At 40.3% G+C, this 18,451-nt stretch overlaps 1 protein-coding gene and 1 pseudogene across 1 annotated transcript in view; one reads left to right on the top strand and one right to left on the bottom strand.

Moving 5' to 3' along the window:
* Window positions 1-11,030: 11,030 nt before the first annotated feature.
* COG3 (component of oligomeric golgi complex 3) overlaps window positions 11,031-18,451 on the top strand; it is an 85,742-nt gene continuing 78,321 nt past the window's right edge. The window contains exon 1 of the mRNA XM_006757185.2: window positions 11,031-11,355. Coding sequence (XP_006757248.1) covers window positions 11,182-11,355 — 174 coding nt within the window. The 5' untranslated portion in view covers window positions 11,031-11,181. The remainder of the gene's footprint in view (window positions 11,356-18,451) is intronic.
* Window positions 12,529-14,858, bottom strand: LOC102758060 (annotated as a pseudogene).

An 18,451-nucleotide genomic window follows, 5' to 3' on the forward strand; every position in this document is an offset into this window, starting at 1 on the left:
TATTTATTTTAAGGATTAGGCTCATGTGATTGTGGAAGACTGGTAAGTATGAAACCTGTACGTTATCAAGTTAGCAGACTGGAAACTCAGACAGGATTTCTATGTTACAGTCTTGAGTCAGAAGTCCTTCTCTTGGAAACCTTGTTTTTATTTCACCTTATGTTCTTTAACTGATTGAATGAGGCCCACTTGTGTTATATATATCTTGATTTCAGAGAAGAAGGGAGGGGAGAGAGAGATAGAAACATCAATGATGAGAGAGAATAATTGATTGCCTCCTGCATGCTCCCTACCAGAGATCCAGCCCTCAATCCGGGCATGTGCCCTGACCGGGAATCGAACCATGACCTCCTGGTTCATAGGTCGATGCTCAATCACTGAGCCATGCCGGCCGGGCTGGAGTATAATCTTAAAGTCAACTGATTGCAGATGTTATTCAACATCTATAGAATACCTTCATAGTAACATCTAGTATTTTGCTGTACAACTGGGCACCAAAGCCTGTCCAACTTGACACAGAATTTAACCATGACAGGGTGGAAGCAATTACTAATATTTTCTTTATGCAGAATTGTATTATATTGGTTCTAAAAGTTTGTGTTTTATAATTTAAAACAAAATTTTTAGAGCAAAATTGACTGGCTTGGAATTAAGATGTGCAAGTTACGGTAAGTGGTGGAAAATTGGAGCTGCAGTAAATATACTATTTATAGTTTAATGATATAATATTTCTAAAATTATATTAAATATCTCTCAAACTTAAAATTGAGCTGAAAGAATAAATGAGAAACGTTTGCTTTTTCAGTTTTAACTATTTTCTTTTTATTCAATGAACTTAATATTTTATTCAAAAAATTTTTAATATATTTTTATTGATATTAGAGAGGGAGAGAGAGGGAGAGAGAGAGAGCAACGTAAATGATGAGAGAGAATCATTGATTGGCTGCCTTACGCACACCTCCCACTGGGGATTGAGCCTGCAACCTGGGCATGCACACCAACCGGGAATTAAACTGACCTTCTGGCTCAGAGATTGACGCTCAACCACTGAGCAACACGGGCTGGGCGATAATTTAAAATTTTTTTAACTGTTTTTTTTTTTTGACAGGAGGGGGAAACCTCCAGATAGAGTGCATCATGTGGACTATGTACCTATTCTGTAAACTCCTGGGGGTGTTTTACATAATTCTTAGTCTCCTTCTGACCATACTATTTTCAAATTGTACTGTTTCATTGCATTATATGGTGGCAAGAGCTGCATTTTCTCTTATGAGGTTTTACTTCATTAATTGTAATTTTGCAAATATATTTCAGAAACACTCCATAGTACTTTATGACAAGAGAAGCTGACTAGATATAAGCTATTACAAATTTTCACTGAATGTATGTGTGAGAGTTTTGATGATTCAAGACTTAAAAGGTATCCATATCTTAGAGCCAGGTTTACAAACATCCAAGAACTGCCTAAGGCCACTGGCAGACATCATCTTGAATTGCATCACTACTCTATTTTGTGCTTTTTTTTAAAAAAAAATAATAATTTGCACATAATAGATAGTGCAATAAATACTTCTTGCATTAAATGGAAGCAACCTACTAAGATTTGCTCTTCTGGGATTTTTAATGTGCTGTGTTATCTCAAGATCACAAGGAGTCAGTGAGAATTGGGGTGAGAGTGCTACAGGTAGCATTTCCTACTGATTGCTTTATTAACCAAGTTGCAGAGAAATCAAAACCTCTGTCAGCCTGTGTTCAGTTCAGGCTAAGATTTTTAAAAATTGTGATAAAATAAATTTACCATTTAAGCCATATTTTAGTGTACAGTTCTGTGACATTAAATACATTCACACTGTAGTACAGCTACCACTACCATCCATCTCCAGAACTTTTGAGATAAATTGTTTGAGTGGATCTGGGTCCTTTAATTCATTAGCAGTGTTTATGTTTATAGCCCCGTTATAGGCCCAAGCTAGAAGATAGGATCCCAGAACTTACAACTGGATACTGTTTTTTTTTTTTGGGGGGGGGGGGGTAGTGTAATACACATAACAAAATTTACTATCTTAACCATTTTTAAGTGTACAGTTTAGTGGTCTTAAATACATTTACATTGTTGTGCAACTATCACCACCATCCATCCGTATAACTTCATCTTGTAGAACTGACACTCCATATCCAGTAAACAACTCTTCTTTCTCTCCTCCCAATAGCTCCTGGCAACTACCATTACACTTTCTGTTTTTATGATTTTTGACTAATTTAGGTACCTCATATATGAAGACTTACTCAGTATTCATCCTTTTGTTACTAGCTTATTTGACTTGGCATAATGCCCTCAAGATTCATCCATATTGTAATATATAACAGAGTTTCCTGCCTTTTTAAGGCTGAATAATATTCCATTATATGTACAGACTACATTTTGCTTATCAATCCATTGTTGATGGATACTTGGTTACTTGTACATTTTAGCTACTGTGAATAATGCTGTTATGAACATGGGTGTACAAATATCTCTTTGAGACCCTGCTTTTACTCTTTTGTGTATATTCCCAGAAAGAATTGCTGGATCATATGATAATTTTATTTTTAAATTTTTGAGGAACTGCATACTGCTCCACAGTGACTGTACCATTTTACAATCTCACTAACAATGAATTTAAAATTGGGAAGTGTGAATCCTCCAATTTTGTTCTTTTTTAAAGATTATTTTGGCTATTTGGGATCCCTTGAGATTCCATATGAATTTTAAGATGGGTTTTTCTATTTCTTTACAAACTGTCATTGGGATTTGCATAGGAATTACACTGAATCTGTAGATTGCTTTGGGTAGCATTGATATTTTAACAATACTACATTTTTCAATTCATGAACATGAGATGTGTTTCCATTTACTTATGTCTCAATTTCTTTTAGCAATGTTTTATAGTTTTCATTGTACATGTGTTTCACTTCCTTAGCTAAGTTAATTCCTAAGTATTCTACGCTTTTTGATGCTATTGTAAATAGAATTTGGTTTTGTAATTTCCTTTTCAGATTGTTCGTTGTTCGTGCAGAGGAATCCAACCTATTTTTGTGTGTTGACTTAGTATCCTGCTACTTTGCTGAATTATTAGTTCTAATAGTATTTTTGGTGGAATATTTAGGGCAGTGATGGCGAACCTTTTGAGCTCAGCGTGTCAGCATTTTGAAAAACCCTAACTTAACTCTGGTGCCATGTCACATATAGAAATTTTTTGATATTTGCAACCATAGTAAAACAAAGATTTATATTTTTGATATTTATTTTATATATTTAAATGCCATTTAACAAAGAAAAATCAACCAAAAAAAATGAGTTCGCGTGTCACCTCTGACACGCGTGTCATAGGTTCACCATCACTGATTTAGGGTGTCTACATGCAAGATCATATCATCTGCAAGCAGAGATACTACTTTTACCTTTTTTCCAATTTGGATGCTTTTTATTTCTTTTTCTTGCCTAATTACTCCATTTAGAACTTCCAATACTATGTAAAATAGAAGTGGCGAAAGTGGACATCCTTGCTTTGTCCCTGATCTTAGAGGAAAGGCTTTCAATATTTCACCATTGAGTATGATGTTCATTGTGGGTTTTTTTTCTTCCTTCTGTTGATGTGGTGTATTGCATTGATTAATTTTCATTTGTTGAACCATCCTTGCATTCCAGAAATAAATCCAAGTTGGTCATAATGTATAATCCTTTTAATATGCTGCTGAATTATGTTTGCTAATTCATAATTTTGTTCTTTGCTCCTCCTTCCACTAAGAATTGGAATCAATTTCCCTCCCTTTGTGTCTGGCCTGCCCATAGTGACTTGCTTTGCAGAGAATGCAACAGAAGTGACCTCCTGTGACTTCTGAGGCTAGTTCTCCATTAGCCTTTGGGAACCATCTCTAAGCCATAAGCCCCTGAAAGACCATGTGGAATGACCAGTGGAGAGGAATGAGACTACATGAGGACGTAGAGATGTGCAGTCAGTCTCCAGCTGTCCAGCCTATGGGCATTCATGTCACCCCAGCTAAAAATCAGACATGATGAACAGAGATGATTCTTTTTTGTTGTTGTTAAAGTTCCTTTTTTAAAATATATTTTTAAATTGATTTCAGAGAGGAAGAGCAAGGGTGAGAGAGAGAGAAACATCAATGATGAGAGAGAATCACTGATCAGCTGCCTCCTGCATACCCCACACTGAGGATTGAGCCCGCAACTTGGGCATGTGTTCTTGACCAGAATGGAACCCGGAACCCTTCAGTCCACAGGCTGACAGTCTATCCACTGAGCCAAACCAGCTAGGATGACGATTCTTTTTCCTGACCCACAGAATTACGAAAGGTAACAAAATGGTGGTTCTTTTAGGGCACAATTTTTGGGTCAGTTTGTTAGGTAGCAATAGATAACAGGAACCAAACTATTACCCTATTGAAAAATATTTAGGTTGTGTCCATTTTTTTTTCATTACGAACTATATTTTACATGTACTTTTTGAATATTCAAGAATTTCTCTAGGATAAATTCTCAGAGACATAATTGTTGGATAATAGGGCTATCTTTTCTCTTTGTTTCTCCATCCTCTGTTTTGGTAAGTGTTGGCAAATTTCCCTCTTCAAAGAGCATATAAAGGTGACCTTTTTCCTTCATTCTCCCAAATATCTTTGATGACTCACTTCATCTTCTGTGTTTTGTTCACTTATGTCTAAATGAAAGAGAACAACTTCTACCCTACCTACAGGACTGCGATTTAGTGTATAAAAGTGAAATCAGAATAACACCTTACAAACAAAATGTTATCTACTGTAATATGGGGACCTTGATCATTTATGGATGAGACAACTTTGACCTCATCTTTGTCCTTTTCACAAGATAGCCTGTGTCTTCTCATTGTCCTCCCACCCCCACTTGCATACACACGATATGAATATGTATGTATGTATGTCTTATATGTACATATACAAAGATATATGCAATATGAGTATTTAGTATACCAATTTGAATTAATTTATGGGAACAATTACCAAAACTTGAATTAAATAAATATATTGTAAGAATTATAGCAGAGAAACCAAGATGGCGGCATAGGTAATCACCTATACATGCTGCCTCTCACAACCACATCAAAATTACAACTAAACAGCAGAACAACTACCACCCAGAACTGTGGGAAAGCTGGCTGAGTGGAAATTCCACAACTAGAGAGGTGAAGAAAGCTCATTGAGACCGGTAAGAGGTGTGGAGGAGTGGAAGGTGCTGGCACCTCGATGTGCTGTTCTTTAAACCAGGAGGGAGATACAAGCTCCTGCTTGCTCTGAACTCCAGGTCCCGGCTAGACTCTGGGGGACCCAGACACATACGGGGAGAAAGTGGACTGTCTGGCATCGGGACAGGAACGCGAGGGTGGCTTACTCTTAGAGGTGCTTGTAGCGACCATTGTTCCTGCACGAGTGCACGGGACGCAGAGAACCAGGGACTTTTCTGGTTCAAGGCAGCCATTGCTGTTTGCTGGTGATTATCAGACACCCCGTCCCACCCAATTTATAACCCCATCCAAGCTGTGCGCATCAGCTTTTGCATATGAATAGCCTGTCCTTTTGCCTAAAACAAACTGCAGCTGGGTCAGAGAGCCCCAGAGATTCCAAAAGAAGGCCCACTACCTGGCAGCAGCAGCAGCCTTGCTTCACATCTGGGACATGTCTGGGCACTTCCAAACCCCATACAAAGAGAAGGAATCTTCAGATAGCTCTGTAGTTCCTGCTGGGCGGCCCCAGACAGTGGCTGACCTTGCACCTCCTTGGAGATCCAAGAGCCAGTGTACCCAGTGAGTGGTCAGAGTGAGACCATAATGGTTTACAACTCTTTTAAAAATACATATATTTATTCATTTCAGAGAGGAAGGGAGAATGAGAGAGAGAGAAACATCAACGAGAGAGAATCATTGATTGGCTGCCTCCTGCACGCCCCCTACTGGGGATCAAGCCTGAAACCCAGGCACCTGTGCTTGGCTGGAATCGAACCAGGGACCCATCAGTCCACAGGCCAACGCTCTATCCACTGAGCCAAACCAGCTAGGGCTGGATTACAACTCCTCACATCCATAAGAGACACACTCAAGCAGCAGACTCAGTGAGCACCAAAGCCCTACTGAAGCAAGTCCTGCCCCATAAGGGTGTCTCCTTTGCAACAGATCTTCCAGTGTAGACACAGCTGGTCATCACAGCCAATTGGCCTGGAGGTCAATTCCTCCCAGTGATACCAACAGCAATCAAGGCTTAACTACAACAAGACTATGCACACAGCCCACAAAGGGGTGCACCAAGAGCGTCCACCTGCGGTGACTAGAGAGGCTGAGACACTGGGCCCTATAGGACACCAACCACACAAGGCCATTCTATCAACTCAAGGAGACTTAGCAGCTACCCAGTACAGTGGGGCCTTGACTTACAAGTGTCCTGACTAATAAGTTTTTGAGATACCAGCTGTCTCGGCCGATTTTTTGCATTGAGTTGATAGAGTAATTTGAGTTAACGAGCTCCTTAATGAGCTCCTTAACAAGCTTGGTGTCAGAACAAATTAAACTCGTAAGTCAAGGCCCCACTGTACATAGAAACAAACACAGGGAAGCAGCCAAATGCGGAAACAAAGAAACATGTCACAAATGAAAGAAATGGATGAAAGCAAAATACTGGATAAAAGTTCAAAACTGTGGTTATAAGGCTACTCAAGAATCTTCAAGAAACCTAAAAAAGAATCCAAAAAATATCAAGATAGTGTAAGGAGCCTCTGGGACAACATCAGGTGTATCAATATCCAAATTATGGGGGTGACAGAAGATGAGAGAGAGCAAGATATTGAAACCTATTTCATTATTTCAAAGAAATAATGACAGAAAACTTCCCCTACCTGGTGAAAGAAATAGACTTACAAGTCCAGGAAGTGCAGAGAACCCCAAACAAGAGGCATCCAAAGCAGACCACAACAAGACACATCATAATTAAAATGCCCAGGGCAAAAGACAAAGAATTTTAAAAGCAGCAAGAGAAAAACAGTTACCTACAAGGGAGTACCCATAGGACTGTCAGCTGATTTCTCAACAGAAACTATGCAGGCCAGAAGGGAATGTCAAGAAATATTCAAAATGATGAATTGCAAGAATCTACAACCAAGATTACTCTACCCAGCAAAGCTATCATTCAGAATTGAAAGTCAGATAAAGAAAAAACTAAAGGAGTTCATCATCACCAAACCAGTATTATATGAAATGCTGAAGGGTATTCTCTAAGAAGAGGAAGAAAAAGGTAAAGATAAAAATTATGAGCAACAAAGTGACAACAAATACATATCAACAAGTGAATCTAAAAATCAAGTGAATAAATAATCTGATGAACAGAATAAACTGGTGAATATAATAGAATCAGGGGCAAAGAACAGGAGTGGACTGACAATTCTCAGGGCGGGGGGAAGGGAGCGTGGGGGGTGTGGGAAGAGATTGGACAAAAATCTTACACTTATGGATGAGGATAATGGGGAGGGTAAGGGCATAGGGTGGGGTGGGAACTGGGTGGAGGGGAGCTATGGGGGGGAAAAAAGAGGAACATCTGTAATAATCTGAACAATAAAGATTTATTTAAAAAAATTATAGCAGAAAATTAAAACTGCAACTGTATTTGTCATGTCCTCTAGTGGTTCTGGGAATAAGCTAATTACCAGCTGGTAACAGGAAGAGATTTGGCTTGTAATACAGAGTATAAACATGGGTCCATTGTAGGAAATTTGTACTTCTTTGGTGGGGGGGTTAATATTTGTTAATATAGATAATATTTATCCATACAGAAAAGAGCACTAGAGTCTGAAGCAGAAAATTCAGTTTCTACTATATTTTGAGCAACCAATACATTGTTTAAATGTATATAACTTATGCCCAGCCTGAGTGGCTCAGTGGTTGAGCATTGACCAATGAACCAGGAGGTCACAGTTCGATTCCCGGTCATGGGCTCGATCCCCAGTGTGGGGTGTGCAGGAGGCAGCTGATCAATACTTCTCTCTCATCATTGATGTTTCCATCTTCCCCTCTCCCTTCCTCTCTGAAATCAATTAAAATAGATATATATTGAATGTATATAATTTCTATGCTAGTATTCTGCAAAATTAAAACACCCCATGAAAGCTGTTACTACTCTGTTTCACTACTCCCGTTGCGTCCCCACCCCTACAGAGCCAGCCAGTGACTAGGCACAGCTGTTCTTCCTTAGCTCCCTCAATTCTTCAAGAATAATCCAGGCACTATTGTGTTGCATTATCTACCTTCCTCTTCTCTCATTTGATAGGGAGTTTTATAAGCTGGTATATAGAGTGCCTCAATTAATCTGAAAGATAATCATATCAATTTGAAATTCTAGAGTACATATACTTATGGGAATAGAGGGTTAAGTTTTTCTGAGTTTCATTTCTTAGGCTGGTGCACCTGCATACTCCCTTTGATCCCAAGCAAAGTGATTGAGGATGTGATTCAGCTGCGGACAATGTACATTATACCCAGCAAGCAAGCAGAGCTGTTAAGCATGGTCAGGCCGACCCTACCAGGAGCCAAGACATCATCTCATCACTTAAAAACCAAGAGCAATAGTTGAATTCTGCTGGCCTCCAGGACCAATGCAATTGTATTCCTTTCCCAACCTCACCCTAGTCCATTTCCCCAATATAATCCTGTCCCTTGCACCTTGCTATAAGACAGGTTTTGGATGCTTGTAAGCTCCCTGTCTTCTCGGTTGGCTGGCCTTCTCAATAATCGCGTTATATGATTCAACCCTGCCTTCATTATTGGACATTGCCTTCATTATTGGACATTGCGACAGGCAGCCCAAGCCCCCCACCCCGGGGGTTCCCCGGTAACAATTTCACCTCACAGTACCAGTAGCTGATTAAACATTCAGCATTGGCACAAATCTTTTCCAGGGATACCATGACCTGCATTGCAAACTTTTAGCATCATGAATCACCAGTTGGTAAAAAATATTTTAAGGAATTAGACAATTTTAGAAGAGAGTAGATTGATCACGGATTTGGAAAAATCTGCAATGGAAATGCATTTGGGAGGGAGTGTGTCTATATTTGGCTGTTGAAGGATGATGTTTGTCATCACAAAACTCAGGAGGATTAACTTCATTTCTGAGATTTTTCGAACTAGAGGTCAGTCTGATCTGAAGAAGAGAAAGTATGTTTTAGGTACTTAAACAGATAGATGTACATATCTGTACATATCTACAGATGACTTTCTTTAGCAAATAGTGGTGGATTGATGTGATGGAGCAACAAGACTCTGAAGCTGGGTTGAATAATTAAAACAAAAATCTTACTCTTTAGTGCAGGATTCATTGCAAAATAAGGAGGAGGAGGAGACAGAGGAAGAGGAAAAGAAGAAAATTACCTATTAGTAATCCCAACCATCTGTCAATGTTTTGGGAGTGTTTTTTTGGGCAATAGGATCATACACTATCATTCTTAATTATATCACAATAATTTTTCCAAACATAAATATTTTCTACAACATTAGAGTTTTAACTCTTGACTTTGAGAGGTAATTTTTGACTTCAGAAAAGTTGCAAAAGTAGTAGAGTCCAGGTGTGCTTAGATAACTGTGCGCAATAATCAAAACTGGAAATTAACATTGGCATAATACTATTACCTAGCTACAGACCTTGTTGGAATATCTGTATTTTATTCTATAGTTTTCCCCTTTTCTATTTGAGGATCCAATCCAGGTTCCGACATTGCATCTAATTGTCATATCTCATCTCCAGTATATAATAGTTCCTCAATCTTTCCTAATTTTTTATGACCTTGACACTTTTGAGGAATACTGGTGAATTTTGTAGGACATCCCTCAATTTGAATTTGCCTGGTGTTTTCTCATATTTAGAATGTGGTTTTGCATTTTTGGCAAGAATATCACCAAAGCGATATTGTGTCGTTGATCTGTCATGTTAGGAGTTTTATGATGATGCTGTATACTTTGATTACTAGGTTGAGGTGATGTCTGCCAGATGTTTCCACTATAAAGCTAATAGCTCCCCTTGCTATTAATACATATCTTGGGGAGATCATTTGTCCAATGCAAGTTTCTGTTTCTCCTCACACTTTCACCCACTAATTTTAGCATCCATTCTTACATATTGCCTGCTACAATTGTTGCTATTTTCCTCATTCTTTCCATATTTATTGTTTTGGAATTTTTCTAAGGTCGATTGTCTCTTCTCCCCAATTTACTAATTCAATCATTTATATTAGTATGGACTCATGAGTATTTATATTATTATAAATTATGATCCAATACTATTGTATTTTTGTTGTTCAAGTCTACAACATGATTTAAAAAAAATAATTCTTTATTCCTAAAAGTATTGCATATGTCCCTTTTTCCTCACTGGCCCCCTCCAGCTTACCCCCTGTCCCTCTGGCCCAAGCCTTCTACAACATTTTTTAAATGGCAGGATAATATTCCAATTACATGTCTGTGCCATGAATTATTGTTCGAATTTTTCAATGTTGGACATTTTGATTGTTTCTGATTATTTGTTAGTAGTAGTAACGATATCTGATGCACACAAATCTTTGAATGTTTATGTTTTCATAAACTAGTTTTCTAACAGCGGAGTTATTGGATGTTGGACATGTTTGTATTCGTGGTTTTGTTCCAGGTAGCCGAAACTATCAACAGGTCAGCAAGGCAATCACAGTACACACACTGCACCCAGACTACCCAGCTGTGAGCGGAGGCAGTAGTACATCCAGGAGCTCACAGAAAGCCCCTGCCGGCAGAGTAACTTACTACAACTGTCGTGAGCAACACGTAACAATAAAGTTATGGATGTTGAGGAAAAGACTTCCGGTAGGGGCATTTCTATTTCCGTCAGGGTCTTTTCAGCCTTCTCCCTCCACGTCTACATCGCAACCGGAAATATTTGTACCGGTTTAAAGCCACGTCTGTCCTGACCTCAGTCCCGCCCACACACTGTGGAAGTGCTTCCGGGTTCAGGTTGTTCCTCTCCGTACGCCTAGCCCTGCTGCCGGTGCTTAGCTGGAAGCCCGTCTGTCCCGGAAGTGGCCCGGGCCAGTCCTTCGGGGTCCCCAATGCCCCGCTGCTGCTGAGGGCCCCGGGGGCGGCGGCGATGGCGGAGGCGGCGCTGCTGCTGCTGCCTGAGGCAGCGGCTGAATCGGACGCTCGGGAGAGGCTGGCTCTCTGGGATCGGAGAGCCGACCCCACGGCGCCGCTGACCGACAGGCAGACGGACTCAGTGCTGGAGCTGAAGGCGGCGGCGGAGAACTTGCCCGTGCCGGCCGAGGTGAGGTGCCGGGCGGGGACTGGGCTGAGGGGTTCCTCCGGCGCGCGGGTGGCTCTTGGCTTTGCAGACCCCTGTCCAGGGTCTCTCTTCGCTCCTCCCAGGTCTCGGTGGCGGCTCGGGTGGGCGAGGCCCCTCACAGCCCAGGCTGTGGGGCCTCACACTCTCCCTTCCCTCGCGGGGACGGCACCCAACCCTCCCCTGCGGCATGGGGCGGTTGGCCAGGAGCCTTGCCCTGGGCTTACTGCCCCGGCGTCCCTGATGTCAGCGAGGCATCATTCTGCTGCCCACCATCCCGCAGGAGGAGGGGGCACCGAACTCGAAATGCTTTGCTTCACATCAGCCTCCTGTTGGTACTCGTTTACCACCTTCGTGAAGAGCGCCGCGTCCTTTTCCCACGGGAACAGACCCAAACTCGGTCCTGAGCGACAGTGCCTTCGCGCACAGTGAGGAGTGCAGGGTAGGGGAGGTCCATGTAGTGTACCTAGTGGAAAGCAGTGAAAAACAATTTTCTTGCAAAGCTGGGCCAGTACATTATTCCATAAGGCTGGATTTTGGTTTCAGTGTCAACGTTTGTAATCCTAATTACCTTTGGGATAGTATGCTTATGACTGATAGGGTGATTCAATTCAGTTAGTTATAATGGCGTTTTATGAATTGTCAGATGTTTGACAACTCTTTTCTAGTTGTGAGGCCAGGTTTAGGAGGGTAATTTTATTAGGGATGATAGTTACTTTTGATGTTGGAAGCATTCTTTTTAATTTTAAGAAAATGGTTGTTACACAAAGGTTGTCACATAATTGGATATTTCTCTGCTTTGTACACAATTATTACTCACCACAGAAAGGCTGCTTAACTTTTTAAAGATTTTTTTTATTGATTAAGTTATTACATATGTGTAAGGCTGCTTACCTTTTCACTGAATGATGGCAAGCATGAAAATCCTCATTTTAACAGAATAGTAGTAAAAATGCCTCTGATTTAAGTTGAAAGATGTATATTGGTACATGGCTCTTACACTTAGTTATATGGAAAGTACAAATATCTTTTTATAAAAAAATACAAAACAAATTATGTGTAGGCATGGATAATGAATGACAGCAGTAAATCTTATATGTTGTCAACTAAAACCAGTAACTGATGGTTATAGTGATGTTCTTAAACATTAGCCATCCTTTTCTTCAGTCATCTTCTTCAAGGGACTTCTCTGAAGCACTACCTTGAGCTTCCTCTCACAGTTCTCACTGATGATGGTAAAGCACTGTTCTAGGCTTGGAACACGCTACCTCCCATACACCTCCTATTCCACCCATTTCACCCATTGCAGCGTCTTTCTCTTCTTTAGGAATTTCTGTGACTACAACTTCTGCTGTGGTTAACAGAGAGGCCATTCTGGTACCATCCAATAAAGCAGTTCTTACAATCTTCATTTGATCAATGATTCCTTTTTTATACCATATTCGCAGAATCTCCAAGCATAGTGTCATAACCACCCTCTGAGGAACTTTGCATTATCTTTTTCAACTATCCACAATCCCTCAACACCTGCGTTCTTAGCAATGTTTATTGCAGGAATTTTGAGTGCTTTTTAAAAAAATAATTTCTATACCAATTTTTTTATTTTCATGGATTTAATGAGTCCAAGGCTGGAATGCACTGAAGCAGGGCACACCCCCTTCCCAGAGCAATGTCTTCTTCAACAGCAGCTTGTGCAGCATTGAGGGCATGTTACTCTCTTTCTTTTCATTCATTTCCACATCACTTGTGCCAGCAGACTTCAGCACAGCTACTCCATCTGTGAGTTTTGCCAGACATTCATTTAGTTTTTCCTTTTCATATTCCTTTTCGGATAGCTAACTGTTGGATGATTTCTTGAATATGTTTTAAAATTTGAGCCATGTCACTCACCTTTTCCTTTCAAGAGCATGGCATCATCTTTGGTCACAGTGACCTCTCCAATCTTTCCTAACATGAGGCTGAACATTTTCAAAATTTAGGATTAATTCTTCCTCTCCAAACACTGCACCACCAGTAGCAATAGCCATGTCTTCAAGCTGGTTCTTTCTGTTGTCACCAAAACCTGGAGCTTTGACTGCTACAACCAGAAGACGAACTTTTAGCCTAGTCAAATGAGTGTACTTAGAGCTTCTCCATCAACATCTTCAGCAATTATGACCAGGGCTTATGGTGAGCATTGGCAGTTTCAAGAGCAGGTACAATGGACTGAACTCTGCAAATTTTCTTTCCACTCAATTGAATGTAGGCATCTTGGAATTCACATTTTTAAAAAAATATATTTTATTGATTTTTTTACAGAGAGGAAGGGAGAGGGATAGAGAGCCAGAAACATCGATCAGCTGCCTCCTGCACAGCCCCCACTGGGGATGTGCCGGAAACCAAGGTACATGCCCTTGACCGGAATCGAGCCTGGGACCCTTGAGTCCGCAGGCCGACGCTCTATCCACTGAGCCAAACCGGTTCTGGTTGAATTCACATTTCTGACCTTTTGATGTATTAATGAAGTATGGAGAAATAGGAGAAATATAACCTTGATCAAATTTCCATGCCTTCAGTAATTTCTAATTCATCATTCAGTGTTTTTCCATCCTTTACTGTGATGATGCTGTTTCTTTCAACCTTTTTCATTGCATCAGAAATGATGTTGCCAATTTCTTTGTTTCCATTTGCAGAAATCATAGCAACCTGAGCAATTTCTTCAAGGGTTGTCACAGGTTTAGACTGTTTCCTAAGTTCAGCAATTACAGCATCAACAGCTAACATCACACCTGATTCCCACTGGATTCGCACCTTTGCTAATTTTCTCAAAGCCTTCCTTGGCAGCAGAGTGTGCCAGTACAGTAGCAGTATTGGTGCCTCTTCATTTTTATTATTGGCAACATCTTGAACAAATTTAGTGCCAATATTTTTGTATTTATCTTTTAAGTCAATGGACTTTGCAATGATCACACCATCTTTTGTTACTTTGGGACTTCCCTAACTCTGTCCAGTCAGTAATCACTATTCTTCCCTTTGGCCCCATAGTAATAGCTACAGCATCAGCTAAAAGGTCTACACCTTCAGCAGGGGTGGGGAACCTTTTTCCTTTTTTCTGCAAAGGGCCATTTGTATACTTATAACATCACTTGAGGGCCATACAAAATTATCAGTTTAAAAATTAACATGCTATATTTGGTTAAACACTTGGTTAACTCACCCCTAATGCCTTGGCAGGGCCAGACCTAATGATTTCGGCCCAGGGACCAGACATTCCCCACCCCTGCCTTAAAGCATTAAGGCTAAAGTATCTGTATCAAAATTTATATCTTTGGCATAAGCCCGAGTGTGATAAGGAGCCAGTGCCCTAATCTGGCAAAGGACTTCATGTAATTGAAGCATTTCTGTGGGATTAGCAACAGGGCATGTGAGCACTGAGGCAGGCTGTGGCAAGTGAGGATGAAAGCATTATTTTTATACTAGAGGCCGGATGCACCAAGATTCGTGCAAGAATGGGCCTTCACTCTGGCCAGATCCACCTTTCCACCTTCCCTCACTGCTCAGAGGCCCAGACTGGCTGGGGCAGTGTGTAACACCTGTGTCCCGCCCTGCCCCCTGCTGCTTGGAGCTTGTGTATGCAAATTAATCTGCCATCTTTGTTTTATTAGTTTGCATACCCACTCCTGATTGGCTGGTGGGCGGCACAAAGGTACAGTCAATTAGCATCTTTCTCTTTTATTAGTGTAGATGACTTGGAATTGTGTCCAGAGGCAGATTAAATCTCTAGAGACTTAAACTTTTTTTTCTGCCCTCAAACTTTAGAGGTTAAGAATCCTGATTTGAAAGTTGCTTCACTTTTATTATTTCATGCTTTGCCATAAAATAGAGGTGTTCTTTCTTGGGTTTCTCTGTCTACCTCTAGGATCTATGCTGGAAGTGGATTTGAAATAAATGAGGAAGTAGGTGGAAGTTTCTTTGGTTTGATGATCAAAGTCTTTTATGCTCTGTAAATATTCTAGTTGGTCTGATTTGGCTTGATACTGAAGCAAGATGGACATCACAGCAGGAGTGGGGGTATTTCATAAGAAATATAACCCAATTTGTTTTTATTGTCATGGGTCATAAACTTTTATTTCTTATTCTCATTGAACTTAAAGGAAAGGGTTTTGAGCGAAGTAAATGGAATCTTCATTTTCATCCCATTCTTTCACATTTATGTAATATAATACCTATCATCAGCCTTATGTAGTCATTGAACATATATACTCTGGGCTAAGAATTGAGGATAGAAAGATAAGTCAGGATCTCTAGCTTCATGTTGCTGACATAATTGTGATGATCATGAGCATGTATAAAAGAACAAGAAGGGTAATTTCAGATGGTGATCCATGACATGAGGAAAAAACCAGGCTGGTATGACACTAGGGATGAGGCGTGCCTTTAGGCAAGGAAGGAAGGCCTTTCTAAGAGAGTAACAGTCTAAGATGAGAACTCATGATGGAAAACAAGAAGCTAGTCTTGCAAAGATAAGTATTAAGTGTAATATTTAAGCTGGAGGAAAAAGTAATGCAGTCATGGGTAGGGGATGAGCTTGACAAGTTCCAGCATTCAGTGAGGGTCTTCTGGTACGTACAGAATGAAATAACCTGTTATTTACCCAACCTGGAATCTTTAAGGGGGAAGTTCTTATTGCTCTTCAGCCCTCCATAGCCTCATTTCTCTTTACTAAAGTGTTTATATGTCTGGTGGGAAGACTTGGAATTGAGTTTTTTCTCCCTTTTACGCCATTACCACTCTTTTAACAGTGGTGCTGAAAAAGAATGCCTCAATTTTTATTCTGTCCAAACAGTATATCTCTAAAGGATTTTCCATAGTGTTTCACAATTTTCATGAGATAAATTACATCCTGAACAGCTGGAACTAGGCAAGTTAGTTGAATAGCAGGAGTCCAGCTAACTCTTAGCAAATATCATAAAGCCATTAACTTCTTTAGAAAATAGCTTTCTCTTTTATGAAGGAGAACTAGTCTTATCTTGGAAAGGAGTTAGACTTTTTTATTTAGTGTTCGATAAGGGAATTTGTGGTGGAAAATTTTCAGGAGAATATTACAGTAGGTGGACTGGTTTCTTGTAGCCAGGGCATTTTTTTTTCTTTCAGTAGTGAGGGCCATTTTCTTTTCTGCTGGACTTAGTGATTCTTTTTCTTTTTTTAAGTATATTTTTATTGATTTCAGAGAGAAAAAGAGAGAGGGAGAGAGAGAGATATAAACATCAGTGATAAGAGAGAATCATTGATTGGTTGCCTCCTGCACACTGTACAATGGGGATTGGGCCCGCAACCCAGGCCTGTGTCCTCACGGGGAATGGAACTGTGACCTCTTGTTCATGAGTTGAAGCTCAGTCACTGAGCCATACTGGCCAGACCAGACTTAGTAATTCTTGATAAAAGACTAAAATAATTTGCCCTGAAATTTACTTCTAATTTACTGTTACAGTTGTTTTCCTAAAGCCTGTGGAACCTTAGACATGATGTTTAACTTTTCTGAGCCCTTTAAAAAAAAATATATTTTTAAATTGATTTCAGAGAAGAAGGGAGAGGGAGAGAGATAGAAACATCAATAGCGAGAATCACCGATTGGCTGCCTCCTGCACACCCCACACTGGGGATCGAGCCCATAACCCGGGTATGTGCCTGGACGGAATCAAACCGTTACCTCCTGGTTCATAGGTCAACGCTCAGCCACTGAGCCGTGCCGGCCGGGCTGTTTTATTCTTTATGATAGCTCTTATAAGTTGTAAGAAGGAAATGAAATCATGTAAGTAAAGTGCTAGCTACCTGCTAATATTTTTCATGTGCTTTTCCCCTCTAAATGTTTAATACCTAAAAAAATAGATTAGAATCTTATGATCCTGAACTGGTACAAGTGCCACTCAGACCAAAGGTAAGAAAAGAAGAGATAAGTACCTCAAAGAAGGCTCTAAGACTCAGTCTTTATCTTTTCAGTGATTTGTTGCGAACAAAGGCAGTAACATCAGGTTTCATTTAGGGAATAAGTTGATTAGAGTGTTTATAAAAGTGATATTCTCTAACTCAGAACTGTGCAAGAAGTAAAGTTTGGGAGAGTAAGGTGTATTTGCTTGCTCTTTCCTGGACCTGTTCAGCTGGTCAGGCAAGGCTTGATGGTTTATTGTAATTAATATTTAATATGTTAGTGTCTCTATTTGCCTAAACTAGACAATAATATTCTATGACTGCCCATCAGGAAGCTAGATCTGTGCTCTTCTCTCTCTGGTGGTAAATGTCTGCTCCTTCTGGAAGCCAGGGCAGGTGAGTCAGCGACATTCAGTCATCTCCACTTCAGGAGTGAGTGAGAGGTCAGACAGGAAAGTTTGTGACACCACCACCTTACTTCCTGATTTGCCATTCTGTTCCAGGTGCTTTGAGAAAAGAAGATAGTTTGGTAAAAGTGCCTAATAGGAGACTTTCTCATGTGCTATTTTCCCCTTTTTATTGAATTTATTGGAGTGACACTGGTTAAAAAAATTATGCAGTTTTCAGGCACACAATTCCACAACACATCTGTACACTGTATTGTGTGTTCACCACCCCAAGACAAGTCTCATTCCATCACCATTAATCCTCCCTATACTCTCCTCCGCTACCCACCATACCCCCCTTACCCCAGCAGTCACCACACTGTTGTTTGTATACATGAATTTTTTCTTTTTTCTTTATTGCTCAAACCTCCAGCCTCCTCCCCTCACCCCCCAACAGCTGTCAGCCTGCTCTCTATCTATGAGTCTGTCTCTATTTTGCTTGGTAGTTCAGTTTGTTCATTAGATTCCAAATATGAGATTCCAAATATGAGTGAAATCATATGGTACTTGTCTTTCTCTGATTGGCTCATTTCACTTAGCATAATGCTCTCCAGGTCAGTCCATGCTGTCACAAAAGGTAAGATTTCCTTCTTTTTATGACCTAGTAGTACTCCATTGTATAAATCTACCACAGCTTTTTTATCTGCTCATCTACTGATGGACACTTGGGCTGTTTCCAAATCTTTGCTATTATAAATAACTAGGGGCCCGGTGCACGAAATTCGTGC

Source organism: Myotis davidii, unplaced genomic scaffold (genome assembly GCF_000327345.1).
Source record: "Myotis davidii unplaced genomic scaffold, ASM32734v1 scaffold533, whole genome shotgun sequence".
In the NCBI taxonomy this organism is placed as follows: Eukaryota; Metazoa; Chordata; class Mammalia; order Chiroptera; family Vespertilionidae; genus Myotis; species Myotis davidii.